The sequence below is a fragment of the Vombatus ursinus genome, unplaced genomic scaffold (assembly GCF_900497805.2).
Source record: "Vombatus ursinus unplaced genomic scaffold, bare-nosed wombat genome assembly UNPS02014810.1, whole genome shotgun sequence".
Taxonomy (NCBI): domain Eukaryota; kingdom Metazoa; phylum Chordata; class Mammalia; order Diprotodontia; family Vombatidae; genus Vombatus; species Vombatus ursinus.
This window is the reverse complement of record NW_020954588.1, coordinates 668,918-693,889: the sequence shown is the minus strand read 5'-3', so window position 1 is coordinate 693,889 and position 24,972 is coordinate 668,918. Positions and strand designations below refer to the sequence as shown.

General features: G+C 36.8%; 1 protein-coding gene and 1 non-coding gene across 5 annotated transcripts in view; one reads left to right on the top strand and one right to left on the bottom strand.

Moving 5' to 3' along the window:
- Positions 1-24,972, top strand: part of DOCK10 (dedicator of cytokinesis 10) — a 273,934-nt gene that overhangs the window by 176,759 nt on the left and 72,203 nt on the right. For all 4 annotated transcript variants that reach the window (XM_027875937.1, XM_027875940.1, XM_027875941.1 and 1 more), the window contains exons 17-28: positions 674-861; positions 1,382-1,447; positions 3,682-3,774; positions 7,237-7,360; positions 7,712-7,833; positions 8,116-8,202; positions 10,583-10,675; positions 11,086-11,204; positions 12,937-13,006; positions 16,918-17,031; positions 20,873-20,944; positions 22,679-22,825. In XM_027875937.1, the coding sequence (XP_027731738.1) occupies positions 674-861; positions 1,382-1,447; positions 3,682-3,774; positions 7,237-7,360; positions 7,712-7,833; positions 8,116-8,202; positions 10,583-10,675; positions 11,086-11,204; positions 12,937-13,006; positions 16,918-17,031; positions 20,873-20,944; positions 22,679-22,825 (1,295 nt within the window). The remainder of the gene's footprint in view (positions 1-673; positions 862-1,381; positions 1,448-3,681; positions 3,775-7,236; positions 7,361-7,711; positions 7,834-8,115; positions 8,203-10,582; positions 10,676-11,085; positions 11,205-12,936; positions 13,007-16,917; positions 17,032-20,872; positions 20,945-22,678; positions 22,826-24,972) is intronic.
- LOC114053255 lies at positions 4,474-4,576 on the bottom strand. The gene has a single exon (XR_003570363.1). It is a non-coding gene; the product is annotated as a U6 spliceosomal RNA (small nuclear RNA).

Here is a 24,972-nt window from a genome sequence, read left to right as displayed (position 1 = left end):
GAGAGAGAGAGAGAGAGAGAGAGAGAGAGAGAGAGAGAGAGAGAGAAGCATGAACTAGGCTGTTTCCTTTGACTGCTTGGGGAATAATACTTTTTATCTGTCCTTGAGCAAAGGAAAAAAAAAAAACATGAGTCAAAATGAATGACTAAAATATTCTTTAGGAGAGAAACATTAGTTGAAGTTAGAATTTTGTTCTTTATCATTAAAAATATATTACGATTGACTAATGCCAATTCCATTTATCCAACAACACACACAAAATTTGGTGGTGGGTGTTGGGGTATGAAACCAGGAGTCTTTGGAAATATTACAGAAGAAGGTTGCTTGCTTCTTTGAGACATTCCTCTGCCACCTCCTTGGTGCCATAGATTTACAGAATTACTAAGGACTCTAAGAGGTAGCAGTGAGAAGGGAGTTCTTTAGGAAAATGGAGGGCAGTCGTTTATACAAAGACACAAAGGTAGGAGATTAAATGCCTTGGAGGACCCCCACAGTTAGGGAATGGAGTATGTATACTCCATGTATGCATGTACATACACACTCTCTTTCTCTCTCACACAAACACACACACATACACTTTTAGATTGAGACATTGCACTGAAATCCCTTCAGGAAAGCTCATCCAAAAAGAATAAACAATTGACTAATAGTTTTATGTTCTCTCCTTTTGAAGACTGTGTGACCTCATCCTTTATCCCCATCAAGCCTTTTGATGTGATGGTTCAACAGGAGCCAACAGTGGAAGTAGAAGAATTTGTTTATGATTCAACCAAGTATTCTCGGCCTTATCGGGTGTATAAAAACCAAATTTATGTCTACCCAAAGCACCTCAAGTATGATGGGCAGAAATGTTTCAACAAGGTAGGCCTTCCTTTTCTGAGAGTGCTTCAAACTTTTTGCCCTTCATGATGTAGGCATCAGAGAGAGCATGTCTGGAAAGTGAAATTACAGAGTGTCGAATGCCAGGAGCTCAGAATAGAAAGCTATTTCAGGGAAAATGATTACTTTTGAACTGCAATGGGATTCCCTTTGGTATTATAAAGGGGAATGCAATTTTGTGACTTATGCTAACAATCTTTTCTAAAGTTCATCCTAAAAATTTTCTTTTGGCCACATTTTTATTGTAGCTTTTAAATGTGCTCCAAAAAACAAAAGCCATGTCTAAATCCTATTGTGTTTGAACTTTTGTCTTGTATAATGAGTATAATGCTTATTTAAAAAATTCCCAGAATCTGCTCTTATGCTTCTCAACCCCATGAGGAAGGTCATGTGAAATGTGTTCTTTGGTGTGAATAAGGGCTACTTATTTCAAACACTTGGATTTTTTTTAAGATGATACTGAATAACAAATTATAACTTCTCTTTCCTCTTGCTATTTCAGGCACGAAACATCACTGTGTGCATTGAATTCAGAAACTCGGATGAAGAAGGTGCCAAGCCAGTGAAGGTGAGCCAAGACACCAAAGAGTCACAGAATAAAAAGAAAATGGGGAAGAAATAGCATACTTTCCTCAAATCAAAGAGGGATATTTTATTTGAATTTAGTTGAAAAGAGAACAATTCAGTACATTTGTTTCCGATTTCCTGAAGTAAACTTTTTTTTAAAAAAAATAGCAATCATTAGCTGAAGCCAATGGAAATGTCAGGCTCAAGGCACCGCCTGACTTGAAATGATTTAAAAAGAAAATTTCCTTGTTTCAAATGAATGTGAAAAGTTTCCCCTAGAGAAGTAGTTGCCCTTTACCTGAAAAGAGCCCAGCTCTCACCTCCTGTATGTTTGATTTAAAATATTGCTCAGTGGGCCAAACTTCCAAAGCTTTGTTCAGAGACTGCACCTACAAAGGTCTGATTACCAACACAATAGACCATTTGGACACTTTCACTTGTGAAAGGCATGTCTGTGGGGCCAAATGAGAGCTCCACCATAAGTGGTTTTGAAGTTAGAATGTGAAATTATGTCCCTGATGCTGTTAATATGATTAATAATATTTAATAAGGATCAATAAAAATAGATATGGTACATAGAATTCTGCTATGTTATCCTGCATAATTATTGAAGTATACTTAGCCAAACATATCTTTTCAAGGTTTTGTTTATTTATATTTTCTAAGTTATAAGGTTATAAAAATGTATAAAAAGAAATTTGGGGGTTTTTTTCTATGTAAACAGTCTTTAGGAAACCTGGAAATAATCCAGTTGTTAGCATAAATTTAAATGGAAAAAAAGCACCTCCCTAGATTTAGGGTAGAGGGGGAGTTACCATTTCTGTATTCCAAATTCACTATGAAATTCAATTCAATAAATCTGTTTAGTGCCTACTATGCATAAGGCACTGTGCTGTGCATGGAGATAGAAGGTCAAAAACAAAATAGCCCCTGCCTGTCCTCAAGGAGTTTACATTCTACTGAGAGTGAAGATGGAGCAGGATATACTATATAGACAGATAAGGGAATACAAAATATTCAAAGTAATACAAATTAATTTCAAGAGATAGATAGAAAATAACTAGCAGCTGGGGAAGTTAGGAAAAGCTTTGGTAGAAGATAGCATCCGAGTTATACTTTGAAGGAAGATAGGGTTTTCATGAGGCAGAGGTGAAGCTGGGGTGTATTCTAGACGTGGGTGGCCACCTATACTCTGGCCCTAATTAGTGGTATTAAACAGGTTTTAGAATTATCAGATTAATGGTATGCTGCTAAATGTTGGTGAATCGATAGGAATGTCAGTAGCATGCATTTATGTAGTGCCTTGTGGTTACAAAATGCTTTTATATGCTATTTAATCAAACAATCAACAAGCATTTATTAAGTGCCTATTGTTTGCTTGGCTCTGTGCTATGTACTAGGAACATAAATTCAGAGAATGAAACAATCTCTGCTCGCCGAGATATTTAATCCTTTTAACATGTGGGAAAAATGGGCTAGGTGATATCTCTGTTTTATAGATTAAGAAAATGAGGCTCAGAAAAGTTATGTGATTTGTTCAAAGTTATTTAGTTAGTTAAAGGGCAAAGTCAGGTCTTAACCCACGTTTTTGTAAGAACTAAAGAAATCACAAGGACAGTGGGTACTAAATCTAAAGCATAAGCCATAAGCATTTTTTAAAAAACCAAACATTAATTAATGGAGAATAGTTAAAAACTGGATTGCAATCCAAAGTGAAATTGTGAGATTTTTCACATGCCGGAGATGGAAATAACGTCATATTTGGAGACATGATAAGCAAGGGGTGCCTCCATTTACAGCACAATTTTGATAGTCAAATTAATTAGTTAATTAGGCAATGGGAAGGGGGGGGCTGTTAGAAACTACTTAAACATGACCAACACCATTAAGGTCTGAAGAAATTACTTGCCAACATACCTGGTTATCCTTCAAAAAAACTAGGAAGTCTGGACTTGGAATCAAGTGAGACTTATTTGAAACTACCTACCCCTCTTATTTTTATCAGCTGTGTGACCAAAGGCAAATCATTTCCATGCTCTGAGCCTCAATTTTCTCATGTGTAAAATGAGATTAATCTCTGTAGCATCTCTCTCACATGGTTGTGAGGATCAAGTGTCACAATGTATGTAAAACACCTTGTGTACTTTAAAGTGGTACAGTAATGTCCGTTATTATGATTATTATAGAATTAAAACAGACATTTGTGCTTATTCAACATATAACTTTTTTAAACAGTGTATTTATGGAAAACCGGGAGGGCCGCTGTTCACTACTACAGCATACACAACAGTACTCCATCATTCCCAGAATCCTGACTTCTCTGATGAGGTGAGTTCACTGTGTTCATGATCATAGAGGTTAGTCAATAAGGCCAGGAGATATGTAAGTTTATGTTTTAAAAACATGATTTCTAGATTGCAAAAAAAAAAAAACAACTATTATGATAGCTCATGTCAGTGAGTCTCTGGCAGAAGTCATTTTTTTAACAAGGATTTTCATCTCCACTAACGTCATCCCTGCATCCAGTATTTTATAAACCCTGAATTTTTGAAATTGCATTTCTCATTCCTTGATATAAAATCTTCACTCTAGTAGCTTTCCCTCACTCTAGTTAACCCCCAATTATTGCTTGACTAGAGATTCATAGGCCAGAAGGCCAGAGCCCCTGACAATCACAAAAATCACAACTACTTTCCATGGGGAATCACCACCCTTTCGTAGGCCCAACTATTGGAACTCAAGGAATGGGGTGGGAACAAGAGAAATAATGATCTCAGTGGGGCAGGAATGGCATCACTTGTTAAATTGCTGTGATAAAGGAAAGTCACTCCTTTCCACAGCTGGAGTATCCCTCCACCCATTCCTACATCATAGAAACAAAACAAACAAACAAAAAAAAAAAGACACCATCCAGGACAACATAGATTAACTCTCAGTTGACCTATAAATCCCCTTTCTTCAATATGCTGCTAATAATAAAACTCTGATTTTTAATACTATCATATTATCATACTGCTATGTTATTTGATTTTTTTTAAATGGAACACAAATTTGCTTGTTATCCTTGAGCAGAAGCCATGCTAATCTTCTCTGTATCATTCCAATTTTAGTATAAGTGCTGCCAAAGCAATTGTTGTATTGAATTTTGAGAAAATAGAAGTCATTCACCAAAATCCAAGTTTAGCTACTTTGACTGTTTGGAATGCTAAGACATTGGTCACATGGAGAAATCGGTAGAGTCCTAGGTTGACAATTAAGACGTGATTTCATACTCATGACGTATTCTGACTCGGTGACCCTGCTCAAGTCACTCAGTGCCTCAGACAATTCCCTAGGACTTACCTGAGCAAAATTGCAAAGAGGCAAGCTAGCCTAACAAATAGAATTGTCCAAAAATTGGATGAATGGACTCTCTCCATAGGTGGTAGAATCCCCCTCCTGGGAGATCTTCTAGCAGAAGCAAGATAAACACTGGTTGGGTTTGTTATTCAGGGATTCCTTTTGAATATGGGTTGAACTAAGTGACTTCTGAGAGTCCTTCAAATTCTCAAATTCTGTAAATATCTTAATCTACTAAGTCATAAAACGCTATTTGTAAATAATGTTGCTTATGGTCAGCTAAATGCAAGTAACCTTGCAGAGTATCCTAGGACAGATCTAGTTTGAAGTTTCCAAGATCCTGTCCTGTCCTAAATTAAGCAATATTTTTTTTCAATAGTGCGATCAGAAAATACACTTAACATCTTTTTTAAGATTTTGTTCTGGCATAAATAGAATGTACCTACACACAGAATATTGATATAAAATAACTTATTTCTTAATTACCATATTAATTTTGTTCTTATATTTTACGACATAGTTGAGGACAGAGCAAATCATTTGGTAATCAAGTTTGGGGGTTGTTTGGTGGGTTTTTTGTGGGTTTTTGTTTTGTTTTGCTTGTTTTTTAGTTACCCATGAATCTCTGTAGCCTAGAGCTGATACTTTGATAAGATCTGGTGTTTGCTTCCCAGAGTTTTAATACATTATTCTCCTAAGTGGCCAATTGTAACCTAAGTTACCTAATCAATGAAAATTTCTTCAGAAGCCCTTGACTTATACCACAGTATGGGATTACAAATTTTCTGTATGTTTGTTTATTGTAAGTTTTAGCCTTAGTCAAAATGCTTTCACCTGATTTTGTAATGGTATCACAATATCATGCTGATAAAGAATTTGAATTTTCACAAAATAAGGATTAAAACTGATTCCATCATTTCATTAATATTTTTGTTGTTGTTCAGTCATTTTTCAGTCATGTCTGACTTTTTGTGACTCCATTTGGAGTTTTCTTGGCAAAGATACTGGAGTGGTTTGCCATTTCCTTCTCAAACTCATTTGACAGATGGGGAAACTGAGGCAAACAGGGTTAAATGACTTGCTCAAGGTCACACAGCTAGTAAGTGTCTGTGGCCACATTTGAACTCCAGAAACTGAGTCTTGCTAACTCTGAGCCTGCCGCTCTATACACTGCTTTACCTAGCAGCCTTTAGGGAACTCTTACAAAAGGAAACTCCTTTTACCAATACAGAGCAGCTCCTTTTCTGCGAACAGGAGTTTTAAGTCAAAAAATTTGCCCAGGTTCTCCTAGACAGAATGTGTCAGAGGCACCATGACATCGTGAATAGAGACCTGGGCTTGGAGTCAAGAAGACAGCTTAATGGATTTGTGACCCTGGACAAGTTTATGAACTTTTCTGGTCCTTAATTTCTTCATCTGTAAAATGAGGGAATTGGCCTTCTAAGTTCCCTTCCAGCTCCAAGTCGTACAAGGTTGATAAAATAGTACTTTTTTCAAAAGCAGAAGAAAGTATATAAGTAGCAAATGAAAGCATTAATTGATTGGTTAATTCATTTATTGATTAGTTGTTTAATTAATTGACAGTGATTGAGAGTCACATCAGGACAACACAGATTAAAGGACCTATTAACTTAAGTCACCTGGTATAATGGATGGAGAACTAGCCTTGCAGCAGAAATACTTGAGTTTAAACTCTGCCCCTGACATATACTATCTTTGTGATCCTGTGCAAGTCACAGTGCTCTCAACACCTTCCTAATAACAATAATAACAATAGCTAACATGTATATAGCATTTACCACATAGGGGGACACTGTACTTAGCACTTTATAGCTATTAACTCATTGGATCCTCACAACAACCCTGAGAGGTAAGTGTTATTATTATTCCTATTTTATAGATGGGCAAACAGAGACAAACAAGATAAGTGACTTCCCCAGAGTCACACAGCTAGTGTATTGAGGATGGCACTCTATCTACTGCACCACCTAACTGCCCAAGCTATAAGTTACAGAGAAGGTGCTTACCTACATTAGTAGGAAAACCTCACATGGGAGGAGTTCCTTATACCTATAATAACTAACATTTATAGAGCACCTACTATATGCCAGGAACTTTATAATTATCTCATTTGATCCTTTACAACTTTGGGAAGTGCTATTATTGTCCCTATTTTATAACTTATGCAAACAGAGGGGAAGTGACTTGCCCGGGGTCATACAGTTAGCATGTCTCTGAGGTTGGATTTGAACTCAGGTCTTCCTTACCCAAGGACCAACTCTTTATCTACTGCACCACCTACCTGCCCATGAAATGACAGGTCCAATCTGTATCCCAACCTATGCATGAATTTCAGTTTTTATTAAGCTAGAATCGCCATTTTATTTCCCTTACCTTATTCTTAGATAAATGACTGAACTCTGAAATCCTAAGTACTCCTTTACATTGCAGGTGAAAATTGAGCTGCCCACACAACTCCATGAGAAACATCACATTTTGTTTTCATTTTATCACATCACATGCGACATCAATGCCAAGTCTAATGCCAAAAAGAAGGAGGCTCTGGAGACATCAGGTATTGAGCAAAGTCCTACAAGTTCATGTTGTTTGTGTGCTCTTTAAATGTAAAAGTTCTTTAAATGACTTAGGTTTGTTGAATTATTTTATGTAAAGTTCAGCTATTTGGAAGCCATACATGACCTTTTTTAAAATTTGTTTTCCTTTTTAACAAATACGTACAGTGAAGCAAAACAAATTCCCACATTGGCTTTGTCCAAGAAATGAAATATATCTGTTTCCATCTGCATTCTCAGTCCATCAGTACTCTCTCTCAAGAAATGACCTACATCTGTCTGTCTACATCTTTGCCTATTTATCACTAAGTTTCTTGGTCAAAAATGTTTTCTACGTGTCTTCTCTTTAACAGTGGGCTACGCTTGGCTTCCTCTGATGAAAGGTGATCAGCTAGCGTCTAAAGAATATCATATCCCAGTAGCAACCATTCTGCCACCTAATTATTTAAGCCTTCAAGATTCTGCAACTGCAAAGGTATTCCATATGCCAATGATATTCAAGGGACCAAAGGTTCTGTTGTTGCTCAGGGCTGCTTTATTGATATTAGAAATATCCTTGTTATGAAAGTACTTTCATTACGTCAGTGGCCTGTTTCTCCATATATTGTCAAATGTAGTCAAGCATGTATTTTCTTCTCCTGCTAATTTAAAACTCAACATTAACAAATCTTGACAGCAAATTCTATTGAAAAATGAACAACTTGCATTGTGGGAAACTATAACCATGGCAATAACATCAACAAACTTTGTGTTGCAGCACAGTGGGAGTGACTTTAAATGGGTAGATGGTGGGAAACCACTTTTCAAAGTAGCAACATTTGTTGTATCAACAGTGAACACTCAGGTGAGTTCATTCTCTTTGACAATCTGTTACCTCCATTGATATTTATAATATTAAGGAAATTTCAGAAATTCTCAGTATCAGTAAAATTACCTGATAATAAAAAGAATACAATGTAATAAACTTTTGTTCTACCTTTTGGCAGAGTGATCTAAATGAAAGTCTCCCTTTGTACTCAAGTTTTATTAGTTTATGATGAAAATCCATCCATTCAAAAAGAAGCCCCTTCCCCTTCTCAGACTATAGACTATAAGCTTGGGACAAAAGTTCCACCCCTGAATCCCATTCAAGGCCCCTTCTCTATTGTGAATCACATTGACTTCAACAGTTATGGTACATTATCACCTTACTACAATATGAGGAATTTTAGTGTAAATTTCATGTCATGGAGAACAGTACAACATTGAGCTGTCCATTTGCTCTCTCTCATGCATACTACACAATGCTCTCATCTCCTTTTCTAATTCCTCTTGCCTGTGATGATATCTTTTATACTACTTAATTCATGCAAGTCATCATTGGTGATAGGCTGTGGCTAGTATACATTTACCATATGTCTTTCCATTGCCCTTTTATTCTCTATTAATGGTGGTGTTTATGAGAATGGACTCCATGATTCACAGCCACATAAAGTATAATAGAAAAAGCAAAATGGATAAAAAATTCATATTCTCCAGATTGTGACATGTAAACCCTGGTTTATTGAGGCTCTCATCCCCTCCAACCTGGACTATTGCATAAGCCTCATCCTTGGTCCCCTTGCTTCTCTTCTCTGCTCATCCCATTCTCCACACATAGCTGCCGAAATGATATTCCTAAAATACAAGCTTAGCCACATCATTTCCCTAAGCTTGAGTGGCTCCCCATTTTCTCTCAAATCAAATGTAAACTCCTCTTTTGGGCATTTAAATCCTTTCATAATCTGTTTCCAACTACTTTCCAGGCATATTACATCCTACTCTACATTGGGCCAACAAATCTGGCCCACTCATTGTCCCTCACATACAGCATTCTATCAATAGGTACACACATACACACACACACCCATACACACTATGCCTAGAATGCACTCTCTCATTACCTCTGCCTCTTAGCATCCCCAAATTTCCTTCAAAAACCAGTTTAAGTGACACCTCCTATAGGAAGCCTTTCCTGATCTCCCCCCAACTGCTATTGACTTCCCTTTAAATTGTTGTTCAGTTGTGTCTGAAAATTTTCATTTTGGGGGGAGGATTTCTTGGCAAAGATCTGGAATGGTTTGCCATTTCCTTCTTCACTTCATTTAACAGATGAGGAAACTGAGGCAAACAGGATTAAATGATTTCCTCAGGATCACACAGCTAGGAAGTGTCTAAGGCAAGATTTGAATTCAGGTCTTCCTGACTCCAGACCCTAGCCACCTAGCAGCCCTCCCTTAAAATTACTTTGATTTATTTCGCTTATGCTCTAATGAGTATAAGTTGTTTACCCAAAAGAAAATGAAAAGTCCTTAAGGGAAAGGATTGTTTTCTTTATGTCTTTATATCCCCAGCATCAAGCATAGTACATGGTACCTAGTAGGAGCTTAATATGTACTGATTGATTGATTGATTGATTGGCTAATCCATTGCGTTAATCCAGCAGGACAAATATCTCATGAACTTGCCCAAGATCAGGCTGGATAACATTTGAAAAGTTGTTCAATTCATCCAGTGATTCTAAGTTTCTCACAGGTCCCAATGAGCACCTGTTTTGGTTTTTTTTAACACCTGTAGCCTGCCAGTTATTTGTAAAATATTTTTAAAACCTTAATTATTAGGATGTTCCTATACTGTGATTCATGCATCTAAGTGAAATTAAAACAAATTCATCACTTATCTAGATATTTTACATGTATTTTGTCAAACTATTTCAAAACATATTTCCAACAAATGTTAGCAGTGCCAATAAATTTGCAGCATTTTTCCCCAGCTATCTAGATGTTTGCCACAGATGTTGTGTTTCTGCTAGTGTAGTAAAATTCATTTTAAACAGAATCCACCATTTAAAAAATAGTCATATATATGGTCCTTTCACAGGGAGAATGTGGGCACTTTGTGCAGAGAAGATGATAGGAGTTTTCTGTCATCTTTAAAGTTTAGGAATATATTCTGAATATTACTAACTTCTCTTTATGATCTATTAAGATTTTTCATCCTAGAGTTTAACCCCTTTTTGAATTTGCTTATATTTTAGCCTAAATACCTTTCCAAGGTAATAATGTAATCATGAAATTCAGAATATAGAACTAATATTCCAATGATTATTATTATATGTAGAAATTGGGAACTCATTCTATTTCAGTTCAATCCATGAAATCCTAGAACTTTCACTACTTAAGTCAATATCTTTTTTGCTGTTTTAGGATCCATATGTGAATACATTTTTTCAGCAGTGCCAAAAAAGAGAAAAAGATGTGTCTCAGCCTCCTACCTCAAGTTTTGTGCTCTCTTGTAAGGTGAGTCAACTTGGAATGTTGGAATTATCTAGAATGTTGAAATGAATAAGATTAGCCTTTCCTCTCTTTTAGTGTTGGACTGGGAAAAACAAACAAAAGAGAATTTGCACAAAATTTTGAGAAACATCAAGTCAGGAAAAAAATGTTTCTTCCATACCATTCCTGAATCTTTCCTAATTTGGGGAACAGGAAGGGAAGAATACAGCTTAATCATCTCCCAATACAACCTGAATGAAAATCAAAGTCCATTTTTTTAAACAATCAGCAAAAAAGTTAGTTGAGAATTTGTCTCTAGGCTCATGGGGTGCTCTGGGTCTATCACCATATTCAAACTTGTTTTGAAAAATGGTGACCATGTTTTGCTTTAAAACTGATCAGTGTAATTTTTCATGATTTATTATCTACTACAGAACTTGCTGAATGTAGAGAAGATTCATGCAATCATGAGTTTTCTTCCCATAATCTTGAATCAACTCTTCAAGGTTCTGGTTCAGAATGAAGAAGATGACATCACCACCACTGTTACCAGGTATTCATAATGTACTTATATAAGAAGAAATTATATAAGTAATGATGTCTAGACAATTTTAGAATAGTTGGATATACAGTAATGGTAGTCAAGTGAAGTGCTTTATAGGGCATTCTACCGAATATTTTAATGGAATGCTTAAAGTTTTCTAAGCTTTGACATATGCTAAGCATAATAAACTATTAATATCATTATGATAGAAATGGTATCCATATCACTAATCCGTGGTAACTTCTTTCATAGTTCTCCTCATTGTTTCCTTTGTTATACTACCACCTATTCAATCCACTAGTCTGATGGTCTAAATATAGCTTTATAAAACATAATTTCCTCTTTATAAGCAATTTTTGAATTAATGATTAAATCACGAAAGTATAAATATCCTTTTAGAATAAGAAATTGTATCGGTATTCTGAAAAAAGATAAATGTTGACACTAAAATATTTTCCTGGTATTGGGGGCTAAAATTTCTAATAGTGCAGTGATACTTTAGACCATGTCTAGACGTGTTTATGCCTACTAGATATGTTTATGCCTACTTCAGACGTGGAGTGTCTGAGGTATAGAGCTAATAAAAGATATGCCTGAGGTCATGTGGCCATACATTTGTGCTGTTGGAATGGGAATCCAGGGCCATAACTAGAGTGAAGTGACAAGTACTTTGCTACAGGGCACAGACTTTGGAGGGTGCAGTAGGGTTGGGTTTCCAGCTTGCCATCTTCTTACATTCCTGAAGACTTAGTCATACAGTGTAACTGAGACTATGGCCTTTAGCCATGATAGCCCTAGCCTGGGATCCCCTTTTTTGATGTACCTGCCCCAACAACACAACACAACACAACACATACACACATATCATCAACATCATCATCGTCATCTCCTCAATCAAATGGGAAGAACTTTGTTCAATTAAGCTGAACTGCCTGTTGATTGTTTAACATCGGGATACAATGATATAAGAGAAGACCTGGGCTCAAGGCCCTCTAAAACATACTGACTGTACAACCCTGGGTAGATCACTTACCTTCTCAGTGCCTCCAGTCAACTCTCTAAGACTCTCAATTGTGGAGTAGGTGCAGATCTGCTCTGGTAGAGCTCTCAAATAAAATTCCTTATTCCAGTAACATCACAGATCTGCTCAAAACTGAAAGCAAACCAAACAAACAAAAACCCGTGTGCAGAGCAGCCAGCCCACAGAATTAGTTTGGGAAACTACTCTCATCCGTCCCTTTTTCACATTGCTTGTAGGTTTCACACCCTAGTTTTCGTAGATCTGTTTCTTAAATCAGTATCCTTTCCAGTTACATCAAGTGCCTGAAAACTGGAGAAAAGGAAGAACACGTAAGGCAACAGGCAATGACTTGGAAATGTGGCAAGTGCCGATGGACTGCCAGCATCTCATTGGCCAATGAATGATTCTTAGCAAACCAATTTCTCAGTCCCTCCATCAAAGATGGTAGTAGTTATCACATTCACCTCTCATGCCAGCCAACCCTATCTTGAACCCAGGCAGTAGCAGCATCATTCTTACTCCCAGGATTAACAAGTTACAGATGGCAAAAAGAAAAGAAACAAAAATAAACATCATATTTTTCACTGGGCAACTCATTTGTGCCTTCAACATTGAGTATTTGCTGTGAGGAAGGCACTGAGTTGGGCTTGACTATGCCAATATGGGCTTGAACCTGTCTTGTTCTGCCTGCCGGAGATATAAATAACTTTGATTTTTCAGGGTTCTAACCGATATTGTGAGTAAATGCCATGCGGAGCAGCTAGACCACTCCGTCAAATCTTATATAAAGGTATGAAACATCCCCTCGTTCTTTGTTTGTGCCTTTATTTGATACGTACCTTGTCCCCTTTCCTGTCTTCGATGCTTAGTACCTGTTTTCCTTTCAACAGGTCAGTCCCTGACCTTGTGGGTCTCAATAAAACATCCACCTTATTTTTTTTTTGAGTTTCATCTCTTTGTATTGACTAGCTAAGTGTACAGCTTTATACAGGTGTAACATACGTTCACGTGGGGGGAGGGAGAGAAATTAAGTTTTTCTCCTTTATAAGCTAAAATAAACAGTTTCAGCATAAAATTGAAAAGAAACATTTCTGTGGGTTTGCTGAATGCTGTATGTTCTTTAATGTTTTCTTAGCTCTTTTTTATTGTTTTCTCAGGCATTTTTTTCATTTTCCCAGTAACTGTATATTTGTACCTGCTTCTGGTATGTTAAAAAGTTTCTCTTCTGGCATGAGTCATCTGCCCATACCATCATGTGCATTGCTTTTTCCAGTGTCCCTCCTTCCAGTCTTAACTCAGGGATCTATAGATTCCATTACCTAGTTGGCCTCTTTTCCTGCCAGTGAACTTGGGATGATGTTTTACAAGATCATAGCAAAAATACAGCCAACTGTACCTCAATCTGTCAGAATAATAGGCCTATTGAGAGAGAAATGGACTTTCCCCCAAATCTATATACATATATGCATATACAATCCAATCAGCGCCAGGTTGCTGTGTCCAGATAAAAACCTAAATGGAATAGGGCATTGAGCTCAATGGTTCTCTACCTTTAGGATATACAGAGAGATGATGTGTTGGACTGCATGGACTTTTTGAGAAAAAAAAAATAGTCCAGACATGATTTTATCAGTATAAGAGCCCCCTAATGTAGAAACACCCCCATCAATGCAGGTTGCAACTCAGCTGGAACCTATATTCTTAGAAGATTGCCCAGACCACAGGAAGGTTCCATGACTTGCCCAGAGTCACATAGTCAGCAAGTGTCAAAGGCTGGATTTGAACCCAAGTTGTCCTGATTCCTAAGGTCAGCCCTCTATCAACCAAACCACACTGTCTCTAGGTGCCTTTAGAATAGAAGCAGAATGTGGTAGACCAGCAGGTTCTTCTTTCAGGGCAATGGAAAAAAGGCTATCTAAGGGCTTTATGTCTGGGCATTATAAATCAAGGAAGTTACTTTTGTTACTCTACAAATTCTCCCAACTTTTTAAATCTTTTGTGCCATCCAGCACCAAAAATACACAAGCATGTCCATCTTTAAGAAAACATAAGGTGCCCAAATATGAACTCATAAAATATACAATAAATTACCCTGGAGGTAGGAGTAGAGGGTGGGGGGAAGGGAAGGTAGTAAATGGATTATTCACTTTCAAAAATAACATGGAAAGCTATCACAAGGCTTCTTTATGTAATAAGCTCCTCTACTACTATTAGATTATAATTTAATTTACTAAAAGTTTATTGATGTCATAAATCAAGTTACACCCTAAAAAGTGTTTGGGGAAAGTTATGATTAATTTAGGTAGGATATAACTGCAAAATCATCTAGAGGAATCTCAACATCTACCAATCACTACTTTTACTTCTGTTTGGCATTTCAGCCTCCAAAGGCCACAGAAATAGAAAGGATTTTGATTCTTCCATACAAAGACTTTGAAAAGGCAGTTTCCCTATTCTTAACACACCCCCCTCCCACCTTTTCCCACATTTCTACAAAGGTGCGGCTTTCCTTTGTCCTCTTTAAGCACAGTGAAAGAAGAATTAAATATGGGACAACTAAAAATTTGATTCAGCTCCTCCAGGGATAGTAATGAAGTTCTGGGACCTCACAGACTCAGATTTTTATCTTTATCTTTGAAGGTCCGAGAGAGCAAGAATGAGGTTTCAGAGTCTGTTGCTTTCTTGTCTAGTCCAATTCATTCTGAGATAAGGAAGATTGATTTTGTTTTTGTCCTCACATAACTAAAATCCCCAAATCCCTCACATAAAGTTTTTATTTTATATCAAGGTTTAAGATTTTTTTAAAGCACTTAAACATATCTAAAATAAATGTAATCAATTTGGATTCCATTCTAGAAGGGTCACTACTGAGGAATTATGAAACTTTGGTTCTGGTTTTAGCCCTCCCACTAATTATCATCCAACCTTGAACAAGTCACTACCATTTTCTGGACCTCATATTCATCACATGAAAGGTCTGACTAAGTGACCTCTGAGTTTCCTGCCAGCTTAAACAGTCTACGATTCCATGGTTGAAATCTTGGCTTAGTAAAGAACCATTAGGTCCCCCATATGTAACTTTATTTCATCTTGGTGTGGGGAGGTGGAGCTGAAATTTACTCTAATCACAGCATTCCTTCACTACCACCCAGGAATGTCTGTAGAAAATAAGGGATTATCTATTAAGCGCTTGAATTCCTCAAAAGAAATGCCAAAGAATTTCTGTGTATTTTAATAATTATTCAAAGATAAAAATAAACACCATTTCAAGTTCAGTGATGCCAAATGCTGCTAATTCACTCCATCTACAATAGCCAAAAGTATTGCGTACAGACAGTGGATTCAATTCAATTCCAAGCTTTGAGGTAGTGAATTGCACTGCCACGTTCAAGTCCAAATTTAAAGGAGAAAAATTTTTCAGAGCTTGGAGCTAAATAAATATGCATGTATAAGATAGGTTATGTTGGAGTCCACCCTTGTTTGAGTGATATTATGTGATTTAAAAAACAACTTTTCCTCAATTCCATATAATTTCATATGTCTGCTAGCTTTTCCATTATTCTCTGTAATGAGTCTTGGATGAGTCAAGCCTTATTAGGATCACACACGGTCTGATAATGTTCAAACCCCACATTTGGAAACAGTTATCTTCCTATGTACTTCTTTCCCCCTGGTCAAAGTCTGTTTTCTGTCTGCACATTGAATAAGACCCTTGGCTGGCATGACTACGTTGAAGTGGAAAAATTAATTTTGCCTTCTCTTAAGGACTACCTCATAAGCAACATTGTGATAATTCAGTAATTAGCATTAAAATATCTAAATTGCGTTCTAGTGCACAAATCGCTGTTTGAATACAGTGGAGAAACACAGTAACTAAGGCTATTCTTTGCACCCAGCAGTATGTCACAGGAGAACTCTTATAATGAAAAATAGATATTATTTGAATGCACACATTAGTAATAATACTAATGGTAGCCAGAATTTATATAAGGCTTTAAGGTCTACAAAGCAACTATATCTGTCTATCTATCTATTTATCTATCTACTATAAACATAGAGAGAGAGAGAGAGACAGAGAGAGAGAGAGAGACAGAGAGAGAGAGAATCTCATTTGATCCTCACAAAAACCCAGTGAGATGGATTCTATTAAGTGTGACCGTAACACCCCTGTGATTTTACTAATGATGGAGGTTCATGAGTCATCCATGAAAAGTTGCTAATCATGGGGCTGCTATGGATGAGGGCTGTGGTGGGCTTTGCCCTACTGGCATTTGGCTGGTACTCTCTTTCCCCACTTGGCCATTTGAGTGGGTGCTCTGCCCCTTTCAGGATGAAGAGTTGCTACTATGCTATGTGTTGCCACTGGAAGACAGAAGGGGAAAAGGTGCCCCCAAGTAGGTGGGTCAAACACCCTCCATGTTTCCTCATGCTTCCTTAATCACTCTCTGTCTGTCTGTCACACCTTTGCTTTCTCTGTGTCCATGTGGTGAGAACTTAGAAGGGGCAAGGCCCCAGATGACACTCACCTCACATAAAGTAGTAAATAGTCGAAGACATCAGACTCTTACGGTTGGGACCTCGTTGGTTTGGATGGTGATATCTTCAAAGGTCAGACAGTTCCGAGGGCTAGATTAGGGATTGAGAACATTCTTCTCTGGAGTTTCTGTATCTCATTTGATACACTTCTTGGATTTTCTCCAGTATGTATTCAAGACTACAACATACAAAGAGAGGACCGTCCATGAGGAACTGACAAAGAATATGGCTAGTCTTCTGAAATCAAATGAGTTAACAACAGTCAAACATGTCTTGAAGGTACACAATTTAAATATTATGTTTTATTTATTAATACCATATGTGTTTCTATTTCATCTTGACTTTCTTCTTCAGCAGATCCAGTGATAACATTAATGGATTTCCACATAGCCTATTTACCTGTAGCTTCAGACATGCATTTCGTATTGGAAGGCTCTATAGGTCATGGTTGAATTGATGACTAAGGTGAATTTGAATACCTCTTCAAAGCACCCTTTGAAACGTGAACAAAAATTATTTCAAGTTTGTATTACAGAAAAGAGAGGTACCATAGAGTAATTACCAGAGGCCAGGCCTTAGAATTAAGAAGACCCAAGTTGAAATCCCACTTCTGACAAATACAGGCACTGTAACTTTGAGCAAGTCACTTAATCTCTCGATTCCCCTGGTACTTCTCAAAAATTTCAAGTTGTATAGAAGGTGCCAATCTGTGTTGGTAGAGGAAGTTGTTCACCGTGAGTTTCTTACACCAGTGAAATCAGAGCTCTAGCCCAAACAATTTTTCAGGAAAAAATTATGAGTACTACATTATACAGATATAATAATGGGGGTGTATAACAATGCATACATCCTTCAGAATTTTTTCAATATGATTTCGTCAGCATGGTTATTCCCTCCGCTAATAAAGAGGGCAGTCTCTCTTCATCATTAGTCGCTGTGGCCCAAAACATAATACCTTGATAACCAGCTTTCTGGTGACAAACCTCTCCAAACTTAGTTAGGCTAGTCCTCAGACAGCACACAGTCCGTCCTGAGACCTCTACTCTAAGCCATTCAGCTTGGTTTTGGACCTGCTAGAACTTGCGTCCCACTGGAATGGCCTTTGAGAACCCAGGTTATCCAGGATGCTATAGTGAGTTATTAGAGTAAGACTTAGGGGCAGAATACATACATTTTAAAGAAATGTCTGTCAAAATGAATATCGGCCTTCAACAAATACTTACTAAGCACCTGCTATGTATCAGGTACCGAGGACACAAAAACAAGAAAAAAAGTTCCTCTCTTCACGGACCTTACCTTCTCTTGCACTTCAGTTATTGCCTCTGTCAGTGGGAAAATGTGAAGGGAAGATGGATTTCAAAAAGCCTGATCATGTGGCAAATATCTTCTCAATTTTTGACCCTAGATTCACATAGCTATAACTATAATTTTACTAAGTATGACACTATTTTAAGAGGGTGGGGTACATGTTATTTGGGCTTCACTCCTCTCAATTTGGACCTTCAAACTCATAGGTTCCATTAATGTGCTAAAGAATCACTTATCCACAATGGGAAAAAATTGGTCAAAAAGGTAGATTTCAAAATAGGAAACAGATTGTTAATAACCACCTGAAAAAAATAAATGCTCAGCGTACCATACCTCCCATCTCTCAGCAGAGAAGTGGTTGTTTTTGTTGTTGTTTGTCTTTCATTCTCAAATAGGATCATGATATCAGGGAGGTGATGCTATGACATACAAGTGAATTGGATTTAAGTGAGGGAGGGCTGTGCAAAGTCACCAACCTCACTTTCTCCTCCAGAGCCATCTGGGTCCAGTGGCCAGATATGGATCAGGATGACTAGAGATGGCCCAGGATGGGTGAACTATAAGGACAGAATAAAGTGACCAATTGTCAGACATGGCCAATGTTTCCATTTGTTTTGGTTAACTATTTGCTACAAAGAAGGATTCTACTATATGACTAGAAGCATAATAAATAATAAAAAGATAATGTTAAAAATAAGTAACAAAAGATTTGAAAAGAACATCAATAAGACATTTTAAAAGAAAAATGTTCGGCCTCAATAATAAAAGATGCAAATTAAAATAGCTTTGAGGTACCACTTTACACCCATTAAATTGGCTAAAAAAATTTGAAGCAATGAAAATCAGTGTTGGGGATTGGGGAGGAGCTAATAGGAATTTTTTGGAAATCAATTTTTCAGCATGTAATAAAAGTTATGACACTCTTTATACTCTTTGACCCAAGAATTCTAAAGGTAAGTACTGAAAGTATTATAATAAACAAGAGATTCATATTCAAAGATTTTCATAGAAATATTACATGTAAGTTGGGGTAAAACCCCTGAAAACAGCAATAGAGGAATAGTTAGATAAGTCATAGTACTGTTCACAAAATGGATTTTTGTAATGTTACCTAGTCTGACAAGTTTAAGAGACACAGAGATATTTAGGAAGAGCATTAGGAAGTCGTGTAAAGAAAAAAAAAGAAAAATGGAAGAATAAGAATGGATTATATACTAACTACAATCATATGAATGAAAATGAGGATGGAAAAAAATTCCAATGAAAATTTAGAGGGAATGACTGAATTAATATTATATTTTATATGTTTAAATTAATTTCAATGTCAAACTTTGCTACATGAATTAAGTTCATAGAATCTTGGATCAAGAGTCAGAAAGAACATCAGAAGTCAAACCCCTGATTTTACAGATGAGGCAGCTGAGGTCCTATAAGGTTAAGTGACTTTCCCAAAGTAACACAGGTCTTAAATAAGCCTCAGAGGCAAGATTTCAGCCCAAGTTCTCTGATTTAAAAACCAGTGGACTTTAAATTGTACTACACCGTCACCTCAATGGTAAGGTTTTTGTTTGTTTTTGGTTTTTTAAACATTTTAAAAAGAAAATTTACTCTGGATGACATTATTGGGTTCATCAATATTTCATGCAGTGGTAGACCAAGTAAAACTGAACTTTACTATGGAGAATAAGCCTTACAATTAGCTAACAAGAGATAGCTAGTCTAATATAAATAAAGTAGTTGAGAAAGGCATTGGAATATTTGGCTTAATTTCACTCTTACTGAAGTCACTGAAATTATCTTCACTTTTTTCCTCTGTAAATTGTATATATTTTAATCCTACTTACCTTTTCAAGGAAATGGGATTGTGACCTTAAAATGCTTTTCCTTAGAGACGAAATGATTGTATCCCCAAGTGTCATTAAATACTTATGATTGCTGCTTAAAGGTTAAATTTATTTTACAATAAAAATCTTTAGGGCAGCTAGGTGGCTCAGTAGATAGAGTTCAGACCTCAGAGTCAGGAGGACCTGAGTTCAAATTTGACAAGTCACTTAATCCCATTGCCTAGCAAAAATAATTGTTAAAAAATATTTGTGTTTATTTAATTTTAAAATGTTAGTAAGTTAATTAAAGAGGAAAATTTGTTTGTTTGTTTGTTTGTTCGTTTTAACTAAAAAGAACCCCTTGCAAATGAGATTCAGGTCCTAAGGAGATTAAATCTTTTATGAGAGAAATGGTTAACACCTTACAGCCTGCCTGAAGCCTAGCAAGATTTCATTCATCCTTAAAACTGGAACAAGAGGAAAGGGTTAAATGCAATAAGTTTTCCTGAATTTGATTATTACCTGTAAAGTCATGAATTTAGTAGACAACTGGACTGTTGAAACCATAGAGAATTGATTATGCCACCCGTATCATATTTTTGTTATTGTTCAGTTGTTTTAGATACGTTCGACTCTTCTTGACCCATTTGGAGTTTTCTTGGCAAAGATACTGGAACAGTTTGCTATTTCCTTCTCTAGCTCATTTTACAGATGAGGAAACTGAGGCAGACAGGGTTAAGTGACTTGCTTACTTACATAGCTAGTAAGTATCTGAAGCTAGATTTGAATTTAGGAAGATGAGTTTCCTGTCTCCAGGCCAATGCACTATCCACTATGCCACCTAGCTCTCCATATGTCATATTTAACTTACCAATAATCAATTTCAGGGTGTGCTTGAGAGTATATTTCAGGTTATTGCTAAATACAGAGGGATGCAATATAGGTTGGCGTTGTACCATAGAGATGAGTTTGTATCTTGTTGTTTTCAGCATTCCTGGTTCTTCTTTGATGTTATCTTGAAGTCGATGGCACAGCACTTGGCTGACACCAAGAAAATTGAGGTAAGACTGGACATCAAATGGGTTGGAATACTTACAAAGTCAATAAAAGAGCCAGAGTTCATGAATAAACTTTTTCTTAAAAAAAAAAGTTATAGTGTTGTATGGACCTATGATCGAAACCAGGAAGAAACCAAGGTAGCCTGTCCAACATATAAGTTGGATCTACAATTTCAGATCCATATGAAAACTGAAAAGTCTCAGTCTATGTACATGGTACCCAACATCCTCTTGTTCATAAATATTCATAGGTTTGCTGTCATATAGACAAAGCTTCCAGATAAATTACTGAATGTTTAGCTTTTTTTACCTAAGCGATTTGGTATCAGACAGATACAGGATTGGTAAAGCTCTCCTTCATTTCAATTATGTCTGCTGGCTACTTTCTCTTCCCCAGGTCACAGCATAGTTTCGGGGGAAAAGCACTGGCCTTGTTAGGTGAGAGACTTGATTGCTGGCTATGACATTTACCTGTTGTGTAGCCATGGGTAATAAATTAATTTATTAATTATGATAACATGTAGGTAGTATTTATATAGCACTTTAAGAAGCTAGCATAACTATTATCTCATTTTATCCTCACAACAACCCTGAGATCTAAGTGCTCTATTCTTATCTCTATTCTTTACAGATAAGGAAACTGAGGCAGACAGCATTTAAGGGACTTAACCACTGTCTCACAGCTAGTAAGTATCTGAGGCAGAATTTGGACTCAGGTCTTCCTAACTCCAGGCCCAGTGCGCTATCCTCTGTGCTACCTTGCTGTTACTTAACCTCTTATAATGTTGGTTTCCTCTTAATGTAAAATGAGGGTAACACTATTATATGTCCAGAATGGTTATTGTGGGGAAAAAAAGAAATCCCTCTCTAAACCTCAACAGACTAAATAAACATGTAAGCAATCAAGCATGAGCTGTGAGTTCTTGGTCCCACTTCAATTAAAACCTGCAACCTAGGAGGGCTTTCAAGGATTACATTGAATCTTCTCGGGTATAAATTTATAACATCTGTTTTTAGCACATATTCTTTATCTGCAGAACCTCCCAACCAATTGTGGGGTATGTAGAAATCACAAAGATACTATTGGAGCACCACACAAATTGATCTCTTTAATCACTGGACTTGGAATAAGGAAGACTTGAGTTCAAATCTAGCCCAGAAACTTATAAGCTGGGTGACACTGGGCAAGTCACTTAACCTCTCTGCCTCAGTTTCCTCATCTGTAAGAATGAGGATACTCATAGCACGTGCCGCCCAGGGTTGTTGTGAGGATCAAATGAGATAATAATTGTGAAACATTGCAAACTTTAAAGCACTATATAAATGCCAGTTATTATTCATAATCAAGTACTTGGAGATCCTGAAGAAAAGATATATTTTCTTGTTCTTATAGTTCTCAAAATAATATTAGTTAATACAGGATTAGCTAATTAGGATTAATTAACAAGATAGAGTTAATTAGAATATAGTATTCTAGAAATGGAACAACCCAGAAATCATCTAATCTGACCCCCTCATTTTGTAGATGAGAAAACTCATGACACCCTGCGAGTGAATAGACTTTCTTGAGATCCCATAGATAGTAGGGGGCAGAAAAAAGAATCAGAATCTCAGGCTTATGGTGATTAAAATTTCAGTGTTCAATCCCTTACATGAAATTAATATAATGATAGAGTATATTTTAAGTTGGATAACACACATGCCCCGTTTTAAAGGTAGAATCTGCTCTTTGTTTAGCTTCCACGGGCTCGGAGGTTTCCGTGTTCTTACCAAAGTGAACTGGATTCACTAGTAATGGTCATCTCAGACCACGTGAGTTGGAAATACAAAGAGGCTGTTGAAGAAACAAGAAGAGCAAACCAGAGTGTCGCCAGATTTCTTAAGGTAAATAAAATGTCGAGTCACGGTTCTGCCAACACCTTTGCTTTAGCAAATTCAGCATACCTACAGAGCAACTCCTCATTAGAGCATCATAGTTTACAATGACAATGCAAATCCTTTATGATTATCTAAATTTGTAAAGAGCTTTTTCTTATAATTGATGTTTACAAAACAATTTTTTGGCTTATGTTTACATGGTTGTGGTTGTTTTCAGTGTTAAGGTCTCAGTGAAGAAAAGACCAGGTACTAATCCAACTGATATGATAGTCATGTCACAGCACAGGTGACTGACTACCGAGGGTGCCTATTTTACTGAGAAAAATCTGTTGTTTGGAAAAGGTCTCCTCCTATGACATGCATAATATCACAGAATTCTAGAACTGGACCAGACCTTAGCAATTGCCAAGTCCAACCTAGTCCAACAGCTCCCTTACAAAATTCTTTCAAAAAGAAAAGGTGGGGAGGGTCGGTGCAGCTAGGTGGTACAGTGGATAGAGCACCAGCCCTGGTGTCAGGAGGGCCTGGGTTCAAATCCAGCCTCAGACACTTACTAGCTATGTGACCCTGGGCAAGTCACTTAATCCCAGTTGCCTCCAAAAAAATAAAATGCTTTCATTTGGAGGCAGAGAAACAGCATGGCATGGTAAAAGTCCAGTTTTGAAGGCAGGATGACCTGTGCTCATGTGTTACCTCTGATCTATGCTGCCTCTATGAAACGAGCAAGTCACTTAACTTGGCATGCCTAGGCAATTCTCAGATACTGTAAATTACAGGTAACTTGCCTGTCTGCATTAATGGAGAGAGTTTTCATATTGCAAGTTTTCTACACTGATGAAGTCACAGGTTCAGACAATTAAAAAAGTCCTCATAAGCTATTTTTTTCTTACTCTTGCATTTTGGATGCCTTACGTAAACTGAATGGGTCTTTTGCTTTTATATATATATTAAATGAATGAATAAATATTTCTAATCCTTTTCCCCCCTTCCTTCAAACATATAACCACTTCTCTCTCTCTGTCTCCCCCCGCAACACACACACCTTATAGTTATTAATATACTTAGGGGTAGGGTAAAACTGATGAAATCCTAGTCAAGGAACTGAAGACCTTAGTGGTATAGGTAGTGTTTCCATCACTGCTTTCATTTAAAAGCAGATGCTGCAAAGATGAAGGTTGATCTGGGAAGTAAACAGTTGGTTAAGGAAGATGGTAACTGAGAACAGGATCTAGATTTCTAAACCATTGCTTAAAATATATAAGGGATGGGTTTGGGGCCGCGAATGGAGTAAAACTAACAAAGCCTGTTAAAATGTATTTTCTTATATTCTTTCATTTCTACTCAGAAGTTTAAACAGAAAAGGAAAAGGAGAACACTATTTATACCTGTATCTTCTTAGTTTAGATGCCATAGAGCGTAGCAGCTAGAACATAAGAAGAATAGCAATAGAAACAACCAATAATTTATGAGACAAAATCCAAGGAAAGAGCCAAAGTCTCATGTCTATAGACAAGTACCTGAAGTGCAATCATCATTGGTTATTTCTGCTTAATTGGTATTATTCGTTACAAGGGACAATTTTATTCTGGAGGAGATGTGCATGTTTGAAAGAAAAGGGGGGGGAGAAATTGACACGATAACTTTGTTGTGTATTTAAAAGTAATAGCAAGTTGTATATAATAGACTTATGGCTTCATGTGCAATCATCTTTTTTATTTGTACTGTGTTATGGAAATGTTTGTTTTATTCCACAAATTTTAAAAAAAAAATTTTAAAGAAAAAGACTGTGATATAAAAACAGAAAACATTCATAAAACTTATTTTAAAAAACAAAGTAAACTAGAGAGTATAACTTGGAAACAAATATGACCTCATAGGTATTACTGGAATTTGATTGGCAAAGGGGCTCAAGATAAGAATATAGTTCTAAGAATAAGTGTAACTTATTCAGGAGGAATGGAATAAGTAAAGAGGAAGGAGAAGAGCATTGTAAATTAGGAGGATGTACTCAAGAGGAGAAATTGAGAATGCTCCGGAGATCTGTCTTTATACCTTTCTGTTTGACATTTTTATCAGTGACTCGGATAAAGACACGGGTACTTATCAAACTGTCAAGTGGCATATATCTAGGAAGTATATTTAACGCATTAGGC